At 37.1% G+C, this 15,266-nt stretch overlaps 2 protein-coding genes across 2 annotated transcripts in view; one reads left to right on the forward strand and one right to left on the reverse strand.

Moving 5' to 3' along the window:
* Nucleotides 1-3,175, forward strand: part of mia2 (MIA SH3 domain ER export factor 2) — a 23,370-nt gene extending 20,195 nt beyond the window's left edge. The window contains exons 28-30 of the mRNA XM_081347828.1: nucleotides 127-179; nucleotides 257-449; nucleotides 1,364-3,175. Coding sequence (XP_081203954.1) covers nucleotides 127-179; nucleotides 257-449; nucleotides 1,364-1,545 — 428 coding nt within the window. The 3' untranslated portion in view covers nucleotides 1,546-3,175. The remainder of the gene's footprint in view (nucleotides 1-126; nucleotides 180-256; nucleotides 450-1,363) is intronic.
* Nucleotides 2,993-13,594, reverse strand: fbxo33 (F-box protein 33). Its single transcript, XM_081347755.1, has 4 exons — nucleotides 13,040-13,594; nucleotides 11,466-11,576; nucleotides 9,139-9,806; nucleotides 2,993-7,562 (listed from the first exon to the last, which is right to left on the reverse strand). Exons 1-4 carry the CDS (start codon nucleotides 13,447-13,449, stop codon nucleotides 7,297-7,299), a joined length of 1,455 nt encoding a protein of 484 aa, XP_081203881.1. The 5' UTR covers nucleotides 13,450-13,594; the 3' UTR covers nucleotides 2,993-7,296.
* Nucleotides 13,595-15,266: the final 1,672 nt, after the last annotated feature.

Below are 15,266 nucleotides of genomic sequence, written 5' to 3' on the forward strand. Positions count from 1 at the left end.
TATCAAAGCATGAATGAGCACTTTTTTTCAACAATCCTCAAGAATTAAATGAAAATGAAAATGTAAGATTGAGAGTTTGGCTCACAGATCCTTAAATTATTTACTCTCTCTGCTTTTCTTTTTCAGATCCATCATTTCTAAGAAACAGCTCATCTATGGGTGAGAATGAGAGCAGAGAAGTGAGTAAACCTCTCTGTACTATATCACTCGATGGAGTTTTTGTACACAGCCATAACTGAAATGTGTCTTCTCACAGGGTCCTCCCACGATGCCTGGTGACATGAGATTGCCCCCGGATCCAGATTCAAGAATGGGACCTCCTCCGGGTCCCCCGTTAATGGGAATACCTCCACCGATGGACCCTAGGGACCCACGTTTCCCACACAGGGGCCCTTATGGACCTCCGGAGTTCTTTCCCCCTCGTGGGCCAGGAGTTCCCCCCATGGGCAGTAAGTTCACTTTTTCCACTTGTGCAGGTGGAAATTTTTGTTAAAATGTCAGATTAAAGACAAAGTGTAAGTACATCTGAAGCAAATTTAGCTTCTGAAATGTGAGGTTTTTTTTGGGAAATTTATTGGGAAATAATTTAGATTTGAAAAAAATATAAATAAATTGGATAAATGATTTGATTGATAAGTTGATTATTATTGGTTAACATTATTTAGTAATTATTATATAATTTTTAGTAATTTATTATTACTCAATTTTTGCTATTTTGCTTATTATTTGACACTGATCAAATCGAGCAATTCTCATCATTACTACTACACTTAACTTTTAGCTCAATTTATATATATATATATATATATATATATATATATATATATATATGAATGTGTGTGTGTGCGCGCAAAAGGCTGCATCACTTCAGTTTTGTGTTCTAGTACAAATTGATAAAATATTATGTTATTAGACTTTAATTTTGCCATTTCATTTATTACAAAATAAGAAGCTACTTGGATGTTTATATGTATTATTAATTCATTAATATATATATTCTAATGGAAATATGAGGTAGAATTTTGAGTATTATTATTATTACACTTTTACTTTTGCCATTGGATTTATAACATGATAGGAATAACGGCTATATGGATTATTTTATTTTTTTACACATTTATTTATTCAATTATTTAATCTATTTACATTCATGGGAATTTGTACAAAAGGCTGCATCATTTCAGAGTTTTCAGTCTGATTATTTGCCAGTGTCCTAGTACAAGTTGATAAAATATGATCATTATTATTACTTAAATTTTTGCCATTTGATTTATTACGAGTTAGGATTTCTTTTTTTACACCTTTATTTAAATTCTATGTATACTGCGTACAAACTGATAACCTTTAGCACCATTTCCTCTAGTGCGAGGGCCACTTCCCCCTGGAATGTTTCCCAGAGCTCCAATGCCGCTCCCTCAACATATGGGATATCTTCCACCACGACATCTGTGTGACAGTTTCCCCCCCGGACCGCCTCCCAGACCCTCTCCACCAGGCAGCGAGCAGCCGCCCAACCAGTCGCCCTCTCCTCATGATGTCATCTGATCTTCCCATCTCACGCTCTCTTCCTGCAGACTGTTTTCAGCTTCCTGTTGTTGTGCTCAGGGGGTGTTTCCTTTGATATGTAACCACAGTAGCCTTGTGGTTATCTATTTTGTCTTAGTCGAAACTTGTTTGAAAGAGCAAGCATGGCAAAGGATACAGCACATACCACTGGTTATTTTACAAAGAGGAAGTTGATGTCTGTGTTTCAGGTACAGTGCAAGTGTGCAGCCTTTCTGAACCTGTAGGTAAAGTGTAAAAAGTCAATGAGACTGCCTTATAGGATTATAGGTGCTCAGGATTGTAATATTATGATGCTTTTTTAAATTGAAGCTAGTTGATGAAAGGTCCTCTTATTTGTCAGACTGTATATATAGAAAGTGCTCTAAGTATATATTGTGAATAGGATGTTGTTGAAACCCAGACTTTGGTAACTAACTCGACAAATCCAACTACTCAGTCCAGAGAACCGTCCATGTAGCGCATATATATATATTTATAGTTTCCTCAAATAACAATTCATGCCTTAAAAAAATACATGGTCTGATGAAATCATATACATTAATAATAAAGATGTCATTGGATTACTTTCAGTTTTCTGTGCTAAGATATAAAGCAAACACTTCATGGTTTCCACAATCATGAAAAACTTTTTAAAATCCAGGATAAAATTCAGAAATATTTAAGTGCTGGTCAATACTGATAATAGTGTTCATATTATTTATGCCCGATATCCGATAAACGGCTGGCTAATATTAAAAAAAAAGTATACTATTAATTAAATCAATTGTTTTAAATGCTTTGCATAAATGTATGCATCACAACAATGTACGGTATGAAAAATGGACATACATTTTGTGATTTGCTAAAGATATATTTAAGTGTAAAGATTAACTACAAGTGTACAAAGGTAATGTAAATGTAAACAGGGAAACTGAGCGTTTGCAATTGAATATCTAAATATGTGCAATTGCAGTAGTTTAATGCTGTACGATTACACTTTTTACCCATATTTGAGCAATTTAGGAATAAACTAATGTGGTGATTTAGGAAATGCCTAACAAATATAAGTTTTTGGTTTGGTTACAGCCACTCAACAATCACCTTGGTTTTATGTGCTTTACTGAGCTCAAGTACAATGTGATCGGAACATGTTTTATACATTTTAAGTAAGATTAATTAAACCATGAAACTGATAAATTCACAGAATAAAATATCTGATAACCAATATCACACTGACATACCATGTGTCCATAATTTACAGATGGGGATAAGCTTTTGGAAAGATTGCTATAATGAACATAGGTAGGCCAAGCTCTAAAATACTTAAACCAGTAGAAATTGCGGGTTTAAAATTTAATTTCTTTCTAACTTTTCATTCAGTCTCCCATTGTGAAGAATGAAGAAAACAAAATGCATTGTAACTGTACGAATACACAGAAACGAGATTGATTTTGTATGCTTTTATTTTACCGATTAAAAGAAAATGCATTCGTTCAACATTAATTCAAATCAACATTCGGCTGGTTTACCCAATATCTGTCAGTTAAGTTTTTCAAAGGTTTTTCTTCTTTATCGTGGAACCTCGAGATCACTTTTTTTTCTCATTAAAATCTTCCCACCTGGCATGTTCACACCTGTGCCAGAGTACTTCCTGTTTGCAGATGTACATATAAAATCCAATGCTATGTGCTCACCGGAGACAAATAGTAGACAGAACACACCTGCCCAAATATTAAACATTTAAGATGGTAAAACCATTTTTGCAAAACAACAACGCTTATAAACCTTTTTTTTTTCAATGTTCATAAATAGAACCCGGACATGTGTTGCATAAAAGTATATACGTTGGTATATATATACGCATATGCAGATTTATGTTATCTTTTTTAACTCCCCATTAAGTTTATAAGGTAGCAGTCTGGTCTTATCACTGCTGGTGCCCCATGATGGCCACTTCTTTATTGCAAACTGTCCTGATTTTATACAAATGCACAACATTCGTACCACTTATAACTGGGGCCTTCTGGCCAGTCTCATAGAGACCATGTCTGTAACCCACGGTCGCCCTTGAAACGGAGCCGGCTTCCGAAGAATCAAGATCTTAAAACAATAATAATAACAATAATAAGGCCAAGTATCATTGCAAGTTAGGTTATTTCCATTTGAGTGACAGAAGGAGCAAAAGAAAAGCACAAAAGAAAGAAAAACGAAGTTAAGAGCCATTGGATCGTATGCATTCCGTTTGCATAGTTTTTGACTTCGCCTTTAACGCAAGCCGACCAGAGAGAGAAAGAGAGGCCCGCGTCGAGCTCGAGATCTGACCTGCAGTGGAAACATGGTAACGGTTCGATTTACCAAAGGCTGGCGTGAGGTTCATAATCGGTAAGGTAGCTGTCGGAAAAAGCTGTAAAACACTGACCGTCTCAGATGGGGTCATAGCAGCCCTCTTTCTCTTTACTACGAGATTGTGAAATGCATATAACGTTTCTGAAAGTAAAAACGCAAACAAAAAAAACACTGGGATCCAACTGAGTTGTAACAACCGACTGGTCGAATCGATCGTGAATAAAAACCTACGTGCGCTCTCAAATGGCTCAAGAATTTCCTCGTAGGACCAGTCGAACGCTGATTCCAGGATCCCGCCCCAGCCCAAAACAAAACAGAAAAGAATAAAAAAATAATCATTTCATGCAGACATTTGGCCATTTTAGTTTGTTTTTAACTCCCCAGTGGAATGTTCCTAACACGTCTCATAGCAGCTTATAGGTCTGATAGAACCAACCTTGATTTTCAATAGTTAAATTACATTCACTCTTCACAGTGAAACAGGTGCATGTTAAGAGAGATCTAACGTATGTTGACCAAAGCCACAGCACAGCTGTGGACCACCGCCCAAGTCCAACCTCCCCTCCCTCCGTTAGTACATTTATCTAATAGTAGTTGTCGTAATACGATAGTAGTAGTACATCTGGGCCCATCAGCCATTGGCCCTGCCCTCTGCCAGCATGTGGGCACTTCGAAAAAAGAGTCGTATCACCGTTATCTTTGGCAGCTGGCGCAGATGATGCGCTGACAGAAGTTAAATCCAGTGACTTTGTTAAGAAGATTCTTCACTAAATGGAAACTTTCATGGTGAGAGGCCTGAGCTATTGGACTCTTGTTTGTTTCCTCCACACGTCTAACAGTAACCCTGAGAATGGCTGTTTCCTGTTCACTGCTGAGGAAGTGGTACGTTTTTGTACTGAACACACACCTCCTTCTCTGATGTATGCACTTTTTGAACGCTTACACGACATTTGCACGCACACACACACACGCACACGCACACGCAGACAGAAAGATTGCAAAACGAGACGCAAACAAGAAAACACTGGCGGTTTTAAATATGCTATGTCTTTGTAAAGGTTCGTAGACTTGGTCGACCAGGGACGTACGAATGACATGGGTTTGAAATGAAAGCTATTCTGGGTTTTAGGCACGGTATGAATGCTTTAGCAGTTTGTAACGTGTCATGCGCAGTCTTTCTCCGCCAACTAAAGTCCTTCGGCAAAATCGATGTACAACAAACAAGCTCACACTTGTTGAAATCGTTTTTTGGTGCTGTACTAAGAAGAACTTTTCAAAAAAAAAAAAAAAAAAACACAGAATCCCACTACTAGCATGCGTTTAAGAGCATTCCAACATAATCATTACAGGATGTTTGGCACCTATGTCAACGCACCTGAAAACAACATTTTTAATCCGTGGTTTGTTCAAAAAGGGAGCGAACTGAACAGATTTTAATCCACAAATGACTTTTCACACGACCCTTTTTGCGTTCTGTGCCACCAACCACAGAAAGCTGCCGTTTTCACCAATGTTGACATGGGTACCACAATAGGTTGTAAACTTGTCAACAATTAGTCAAGCTGGATCTCTTTACATCAACCCTACGAACAGGCCTTCGTGTGCCAAGAGTTGTTCGACCTCATTGGTTAACTGCTTCAAATCTTTTTTTGGACCACATATTACAAATCCTGACAAGATCTAGGTCACCGCTCACTTGATAAGCTTGCATATAAAGATCGTTTTCACGCTGCGAAGGTTTGCTTTGGCTGTTCGTTTTTGTCATAAGTGCGGATCTTCCAGGAAGATTGGGGCGATGGCTTCCATTTCAAACCTGGTTTGGCTTCGGGTAGTGGATACCGCCAAATAACAGGAAGTTCTGAGGCCTGACAGAGTAACAGTTAGCGAGGCAACTTAACGGTTTTAAAAGTACTCCACTCTTTGACGATTCGCTTCGTTATTAGAGCACGAGAAAATAAAGATATGCTCAGGAAAGAGGGGGATTCTGCAGAGCAAAAACGCTGCCGCTTTCAAGAAGGCTTTAGTTTGACATTCACTTATTTCAGCTATGCAAGCAACCACGATCTACCTCGACTGATTTTAAAATAAAGGAGCGAAGAGACAATATATGTAAAAGCAAAAAACACACTGACCTTCAAATGCTAAACTAGGGAAATTAAACAGGTAGAAAAAATAAAAACCAGCAACTTCTAAAGCACATTCTTTTGGAAGAGCTCTCTTTCCTCCAAAAAACACTACAAAATCTTGCCCGTCGAGCACACCAACCATTTGAACGAAGCTTCAACAAAAGCTTTCTGGAAAAGTACCGCAAGTGCAGGAATCCTGAGATATGGAACAAGCAAACGTCTGTCTCCCGCCATCTAATGTTTTACAGATGAAATACCACGGCCTGGATTCAATCCGTTCGGAGCGTGTTTTCGCCCTCAATAACGATCCAATGAGGATTTTGCACTTCGGTTGGGGAACTACGACGACGATAACGCTGAACAGACCGAGTCCGAGGCCAAAAACACATTGATTATGAAGAAGAAAGGGGGAGTTCAAGGCAACTGTGACTCGAGAAGAACAATTATCAACTGATTGTTATCACTCTTACCAAAATATCATAACCATCATCTTCATCTTCCTTGTCATATAATTCTTGCCTACCTGAGACAGACGGGAAGGACTTACAACAAAAACACACATAAGAAAAAAAAAAGAAAAAAGAACAAAACACCTATGGCTGGGCCCAGATATTGTGCTGCAGGGCGGTCAGCATGCAGGTGTCATACACCAGACTGAAAACCTCTACGATTGGTTTCACCAGCAGAGGTGCGTCTACTTCCAGGTTGAGAAAAACCAGCGGGATCTGCGTCCCGAACACGTCGTTTCCACCAATCCTCATTTCTGAATAACAATTACAAAGCGATGAACAAAGAGGAAGGTTCGTAATTGTGGATCAGCCGTGTCCCTTGGCTGGAAGACTAATCTCCCTATAAAAAGGTCAACGTGAACATGGGATTTCGTCATTGCAGAAGCCAAGAAGGATCAACTGATAGTTTGAGGTAACTCCACACTTTCTAAGGGGAAACCAACAAACAGACAAAGCGAGAGAATGAACAGCTCACTGTACAACTTTTTAAGCTAGCTGTATAAAAGTCCATCTCTACCATTCACTCAATTAGCTACTAAACCAATACCCAACTATACTTTCCTAGTAATAAGCAGGATATATAGATATAGATATAAATATAGAGCTAATACTGATTAAACACAGCACATATAAAGGATTAAATTCACACTACAAGAAAAAACAAAAACAAATCAAAAAGCAATGAAAGAAATAAAACAATATGTAAAATGAGAAGGGCCCATTTAGTGAAAGATCACCAAGCACAGGGTTAGAGAGGGCGTTTGGTGAGTCTACATGCCCGCGCTGAAACTCTGCATCTCGCGGTGGAAGTGCTGAGTGGGCTCGTTCAGGACCACGCTGTTGTCCATGGAGGGATGCCAGACGCGGTCCAGGCCCAGGGACACCTCCTTGACTAGATTGTGGACGGGATCTCCCTCGATGTACACCGACTGGTCCGGGTCAAAGTCAATGCTCTCTTCGGACACCTCCAGGACTTTGAGGTTGGACCCACGCAGGCGAGAGATGGCCACGAGGTTGTGGGACCACACGGTGTAGCCTGCGAAGCAAGAACAATTACTTTTGCACGGTAAAACTACAGGAAAAACTACAGGATCCAAAAGTGACATACCAAGGAATTATTTGATTAATCGGTTAAAAAAAAAAAATGGCTTTTTGAATTTACTAAAAATTAAAGTGGTTACACAATTTAGATATCTTAATTTTAAGCATATATTTTTAGTTGAACTTAATATATTTGAATTGAAATAACTAAAAACATTGAGTAGATTCCATTATATTCAAGTCTGTGATTTTGAGTAAATGGAAAAGACCCGTTTATATTTGACATTCAGTTATGTTGTACAATTAAAAGACTGTCTGCAACTTGCACAGAACAAGTAGAAAGATACCTCATCGTGTGTCATAGTCTTTGTACATGCAGCCATCGCAACTAACCATAAGCTCTATTCTTCAGCACAATGGAACCATAAAAACTTCAACATGTCAAACATAACATCAAACTTTAACAGGTCTTTCCCTTCACTCAAAAACACATAAAATAACACTTAATTCCAACATTTACTCTGCTGATCCAGCCATATGCAAAGCATGCTGGGAACTAAAAATCCTCCACACAATTGTAGTTAATGCAACAAAAATCATTAATGTAATCCCAACACAAGTGGATTAAGCAAACTTCAATTTTAAATATATTTAAGTTGATTGAACACAATGAAATTAAGTTAGAACAAAATGTATAGCAATTGTGTCACTTTAGCTCATTTTAATAATTAAATTTGAACAAGCAGCAAAAATCCTTATTTTCAGCAAAGATTCAAAAACAATGTGTATTCCCACTGCAAATCTAGTATTTAGATTAATGAATGAATTAATTGAACATGATTTCTAGAATCGAAAATGATTTTTAGCTGCATATATTGAACCGTCACCACATTCAAACAGAAAATCTGACATAGTTGATGGCTAACAGTGTTGCATAGCACATTTTAAATCCAGGAGCCATTTTGTTTTACTGCTATTGTTGGCTACCAATGTCACCCATTTAAGAGGGGGGAAATCATCTAAAAACATTGATGTTATGAAGCTGACATATAGTATAGAAAATGTGTGTGTGTGGGGGGGGCATGTTATTAAATAAAATATAAATAAAAATGCTACATAATAAAAAATAATTTTAGAAATATAAACAGATTAGATATTAAATAAATCACCCTAATGTCTAATTTTAAGTCTAATCATCTAATTTTTGTCTAATAGTCACAATACACACTACAAATGTAACAGATTAGGATACATGGTGCATAAATATATTTTATGCAATTTTCTTGACATTTCTTGATATTCATTTGTAAATGTGTAGGCTATATGTTAAATTCTATTTATTATTTTACATTATTATTATTATTATAATAATATTATTATGATTATAATAATCATTCATTTGGATGGAATGTCCAATTTTGACACTGTATTGGGCTTTTTGTTAATGCCTTTTGTTAATGAAAGGTTTTAAAAAATAATATATATATAAAAAAAAGAGACATGATTTCCCAAATAGATTATTTATTTATTTATTTATTTATTTATTATAAATTATTCAAATGTCCACTTACCATGGATGATCAAGACAGCGAGGTGCACACAGCGCCAGGCGAGGAGAACCAGTGGGTCCTCATTGCGGTTGACGCTGAGGTCTGGGAATCCGGCGTCGTCTCTCATCAAGATGAAGTGGCTGAGGGTTCTGTGGTACTGCTGCGAGATGAGCTCCACGACCCCATCCGTCACCAGAGTGCTGTAGCTGTCCAGGTGGATCCGCTCCAGGGGCACGCTGGGCTTCAGCACACGCAGAAGGTCCTGGCTGCACACATCCATCGCCATGACGTAGACGCGCAGGTTCGTGCTGTGACGGACCAGGGCTTTCCAGTCCTCCTCGGCGGCAGTGCCATCCAAAGGCTTGACATCCAAAGCAGCGCCGTTGAGCAAGAGAGAGAGGCGGTGGAGGGGCGCTCGGTCACCGCAGGCCAGGAGGCGGCACATGTCCGAGGTGAAGTCGCAGAAGTCTAGCGACAGAGACCGCAGGTGAGCGAGCCTTTCCAGTTCCACTGTGGAAATCAGGCTGGGCAGCTGGTTGTCGATCAGACTGAGGTGCTCGAGGGAGCTGGTGCTGGCGTTGGAGAGAGAGGCCAGAGAGCAGGGGGTCACCACACAGAGCATGAACGCAGATGACAACCACTTCATCTGCCTGCTGTTGGACAGGATCTCTTCAAAGAGCTGCTGGATCCTAGAACAGTTTGATATATAGTTAGAAATCATCATTTTTAAAGGAGGATAAATGCAAAGGCAGAACAATTTGACAAAATCATTCACTACCATTCAGAATAAAAAATAAAAAAAAAGATTCAGTAATGATGCATTAAATTGATCAGAAAAAAAAAAAAACACATTTCAAACAAATGCTGTTCTTTCAAACTTTTTATCCAGCAAAGAATCCTGGAAAAAAAAAACTAAAATATTAAGCAGCACAACTTTTTCCAACATTGATAATAATAAGAAATGTTTCATATTATCATCATATTAGAATGATTTCTGAAGGATCATGTGACACTGAAGACTGGAATAATGATGCTGAAAATTCAGCTTTTGCCAACACTGGAATAACTATATGAAGGAATTAAATATATGAAAATAGAAAATGACTATTTTAAATCGTAATGATATTCACAGCATTACTGTTTTTACTGTATTTTTAATCAAATAAATGCAGCATTGGTGAACATTACAGACTTGTGAAAATAAATGAATCCTACAGACTTTCCCAAACTTTTCATTGGTAGTCATAGTGTGCAATTTCTGTCACTAGTGTCAGAAAACTAAACACTCTCTGAATTAAACATACAATGTAGAAAGTTATGTATCATACACATTTTTTTATTTTATTTTTTTATTTAAACATTTCCATTCATGCTATTTTAAAAAGGTCATGAATTGAAAAATCTAATTTTTTTTTTACATATAAGAGGTCATTGTAGCATAAAAATATCATGTAAGTTTCAGAACTCAAAACTTCCTCATTAGTCCTCATTCGTTCTGGATTTTGTCACATTATTAAGTAATAGTGCGACGAAAGACCACCTCTGCAGAAGATTAACGCCCACTTCTACATCATTGCCTCTTGTACATAGAATAAAAGCCTCAGTGAGCGACATGTTTTTTGTCACCAGTAAGACATTACAACACATTTCATTTTATTTAAAACACGACACTGCAAATGACAATGTTTATGTTTTTCACTTTATCGAAATAGATGAACAATAGCTTATAAGAACGACAACAAACAATTGTAAATTCATTGAAAACACTGTTAGGTGTCCGGCCAACTGTAACTCGGTACTTTAAGTCTTGCTGCATGTGGAAAATGAAGTTTAAGCATAATTAATACACATAAATGTTTCACATTGTTGGCACGTTTCAACTATGTATGTAACGAGATATTTTCCAACATCGGAAGTTTCCAAAACAATTCCGTACGTGAAATGGTGGGGACAATGAAAATTATTTTAAAATGCAATACTGTTACCCAATCATAGCAGTGGGCGTTTACTTCCAAGTCCTGAATGCGGCACGCCCATCAAAACAGTGTGTGTGAAAAAGAGGGTCAAAAAAACAGGAGAGAAAATAGCTCATTACTTCTAAATTAGGATTTTTTTTTATGTACCTCAGACATTATATATATATATATATATATATATTTTTTTTTTTTATGAAATGCTGTTTATGACCCCTTTAAATAGCAGGAAGTGTACAGTATACACACTGCGGTACTCTACTATTCAATTCTGAACACAGCCCAAGACTGACTGAGTACCTACAACTAACAAGATGGTCAGATTATTTGCAAAGCCAGCATGTAATCAGAGTGAAAGGAAGCTTTAAAACATACTCTTTCATTTTCTTGCCGCCTTGGTCGACCTGGCTGAGAAAAGAGCTGTCCAGAATCCCGTCATCCTGAAGAATGCATGTGTCCCCGTAGAGAGACAGCTTCTGGAGGTTTCTGGAGGGTAGAAAAATTACAAAGAGGAATTTTCAGTTTTATGTCTTGCCAATGTAAACATAATACAATATATTATGTGACTTGAATTATATTCCTATATGATAACAGTGTATATAACTGTAAATGACTACAAAAAAATACATAAATAAAAGCATGATACAAATAATCCGCCAAGTAATTTGGAATATACATTTTTAAACCAATAAATCAAACTCTCGCTACACCAAACAACCTATAATCAGATCTTTTTTCTGTTCTTAACACATTTCAAACTAAAGCCTATTGTTTACATGGCAAGTTCTGGGCTATGAGTCCTTCTAGTGCGTTTCTATTGTACATAAACAGAATTGTAGGTTACGATCAGCATCAGGAAACATCTATGAAGAGCAGGAAAAACAAAGCCAGTGTTGTTTGAACGTTGTTTTGTAAGATTCCGTTAGAATGTTAACAATGCAGTAAGGCTTGTGGGAGTTTAGCCAGCGGTTTTACTCCTTAGAACCAACTATTTATTTTATGTGTTACAAGTGCTTATTTTTCCCCCAGTAATCCAATAGTGCTGAGAATGTTTTTCACTTTCACTAGCAAATATTCATTAGATAATATCACTTTTGTTACTAATCCCAAATTTTGAAATTAAGAATGTGTGGATTATATTAGAATGTATCCCAGTTGTTCTATTAATTCTATTACAGTTTTACTAATTACTATCATTAGGTACTAATACTATAGCTTACCTACATAGCAAGTGAACAGACACTAGTCTCCATCCATCCATCACTAGTAACATTTTTAATGTAATTAGTTTTTAATCGTATTACACTTATTAGATGCTTAATTTAACTATAAATTAGTCATTCAAACTAATTACATGTGACAAATGAGCAATTATAACTAGATGATAAGACACTAGTAACAAATGAGATAGATATTAATGTCTAAAAAAATAGGTACTAGTATCAACTAAAGTACTAGTGCTGCAATAGATACTATTAGACGTTATTAGAAGTTAAACAGAAATAAGCACCAGCAACAATGTAAATAGACTATTTGAAAGAGAAAATATCTTAGATTGATATCTGAAACACAGATCCTCATAGAACTCAATGAAGAAGAAGGGGGAAAAAAGCAATTTGTTACCAGTTACATTGGAATAGCATCCAGTGAATACGTATTAGTGATACGGAGAAAGATACGAATCGCTATTGGATTGCCTACTAGTAAATAAAGTATTATTAGTCATACAAAATCATAGCTACAAAAATAGATAGTAGTGGGTTGTGCTTGTCATAGGAAGTGCTCGCAGTTTGGTTAAGCACGAAGCAGGCAGCCATGCGATGCTTCAAACATGAGCGTTACGTAATGCGCAGGGTTTGTTTATGGCTGCTGATCAAATGTAAGCAAAGCAGACAGAAAGGATTTGTATTGTCAATGCATGCAAATCGAGCGCTAATCCATATAGCTACCTGTTATTACGCAGGCTGCCGAGAACACACAACACCTGATCCAAATATGTCACCATCGCATCTTTCGCGAACTGCGGGTCGCTCTCGACGGCTTCCATTCCGCGCTGCAGCGGGCTTAAGTATCCGTCCACCGGGGCAAACTCCAGCTGCAGCTCCCGCACGAACGAGCCGAACTTGCGCATGAGGAACTCTAAGCGCGGGGTTTGTTCTGACCCAGAGCCGCCGCCGTTGGTTCCTCCGCCGACGCGCAGCTTGAGCTCCGTCCACAGCGCAGGGTAGAAGAGACACTCCCTCCAGCGAGAGCACACGGCCGAGGCCCGGAGCTTGTCTCGGTCTGACAGGAAGGAAAATATGTGGACAATAAGCTCGCTGGGTAACGCCAAGGCTCCGACGCTACTGCACAGAGCCATGGCAGAAGGCTTAAGAGATGCAATGAAGATTAAAAACGAAACCGTTACACAAACTCCGTGCCTTGCCTCTCCTCTCCTTTACTGCGCTGAGTGAAAACAAACAACTGCGCGATGAGCTTTGCTTTCAATACTACTGGATCAGTCCACTTTCATTCTCCTACAGGGCGGCTGGAAAATTGTCAGAAGATAATGTGCGCGTACTGAGCGAAAATGTGGTGGAAATATATTATATTGAAGCGCACATACCATTAGACTAAACTTGTGTCTGCTAATGTTAATTTAAATGTGTATTTCGTGTGTCGCACTTTTAGTCAATTAGGTGGATGCAGTGGTTTCTTCCGAAAATGCCTTATTTTTGCCATACAACGAGTGGCCGAAAGAGGGCGCAAGAAGTAATTTCAGTCTTTTTTCTTTTCTTTATGATTGCAAAAAATACAGAGATGTTTATGATGTACAACTTTGTATACAATAAACAAAATGCATTAATAATATGTTCAATGTCATCAGAATACACAAAAGAAAAAAGAGGCAGAAAACAGAATAACAAAAACAACTAAAGCAAAATAAAAGATAGAGAAAATTTCTATACATCAATAAATTGAAGTTCTTACGAATTGAAGACGTTCTACTTGCTTTCTTATGTACTCAGACTCTTTTATCATTGGAATAAAATGTGCACATAACATGAGGAAAGAACTTGTGGAGACCTGGAAAGGATCAAATAAACAAAATACATGTTCTAATAACTGGGGTTAGATATTTTAGGATTCCAAAAATAACTTTAGTAGTGAAAAACACAACTAAATCTTTTGATCTCCCTAAATATGATGATCCTCTGCAAGGGACCCCCTTCCTAATAATTAAAAATACATTTATTTCCATGTACAAAGACTCATTTAGACTATGTGAGAACAATAAAAAATGTGATATAAAGACAACATGTTTGCGCATTTAAATTGTCATTGTGTTACAGCCAAAAGAAATTATAAAAAAAAATAATCTGAATATAAAATAGTCCATATTTACTCTGTAAACAGCATATATTTTACAGACTCCAGCAGTAACCGGCTTAAAACTTCTGATTAAATGTGTAACAAACTGCATAATAAAATAAAGGCAGAAATATACATGAAAAAGGTCTGAGTAAGGTGGTGCTTGCTCTCAATTAATTTATTAGTCATTTCAAGTTTTACTGGAAGTGCAGACAACAGAAAGCCATTCTTTTCCCATTGCACTTAATCCGGGCAAGGAGAGAGAAATAAATCTTGATAATTGTTTTGTGTGAAATTATAATCTTAGTCAAAGATGAATCACGCTTAACAAAACAAGTCCCGTATTTGCACAATTAATCTGACTTTGAGTTATATCAATTAGGTTCTCATTTATGTGTTATTATTAACACATTAAAGGATGAAAAAAGAATTAAATTAAAGGGTGAATGAAGAAAAGAAGCAGTGGCATGTGATGATGCCTAAAATTAAACATGCAATTAAAGTCTAATAGTGTGCTTATGAAGTGTAGCCAAAATAATTCAGTATACATTTGTTTATAGAGTCTCAGCTAGATAAAGAATCTTTTTTTCCCTTTTTTTTTATAATTGTTGTACTACCAAAATGACAAAATGAGAGAACTTCAAATGCTTTAAACTACGCTGAAACAAAACCTAAACACATTTGAAGCAAAAAATTCACACGGATCTCTACATCAACTTACATTCAACAGACTGCTGGAGTTAGGGAATAAAACATCTTTTAACATAACTTTGTATATATGTTAATGTATACTGTTGACGCCTTATGTAAATTTGTCAGCGCGTT

Source organism: Scardinius erythrophthalmus (genome assembly GCF_964197995.2).
Source record: "Scardinius erythrophthalmus genome assembly, chromosome: 19".
Classification (NCBI taxonomy): domain Eukaryota; kingdom Metazoa; phylum Chordata; class Actinopteri; order Cypriniformes; family Leuciscidae; genus Scardinius; species Scardinius erythrophthalmus.

What these genes read in the sequence shown, in the direction of transcription:
- fbxo33 (XM_081347755.1), bottom strand. Translation starts at nt 13,449, where the DNA reads ATGGCTCTGTGCAGTAGCGTCGGAGCCTTGGCGTTACCCAGCGAGCTT. An exon ending in GGCAGCCTGCGTAATAACAG is followed by an intron (nt 11,577 to 13,039) that starts GTAGCTATATGG and finishes TCTACCCTCCAG; the next exon opens with AAACCTCCAGAAGCTGTCTC. An exon ending in GGCGGCAAGAAAATGAAAGA is followed by an intron (nt 9,807 to 11,465) that starts GTATGTTTTAAA and finishes AAACTGTTCTAG; the next exon opens with GATCCAGCAGCTCTTTGAAG.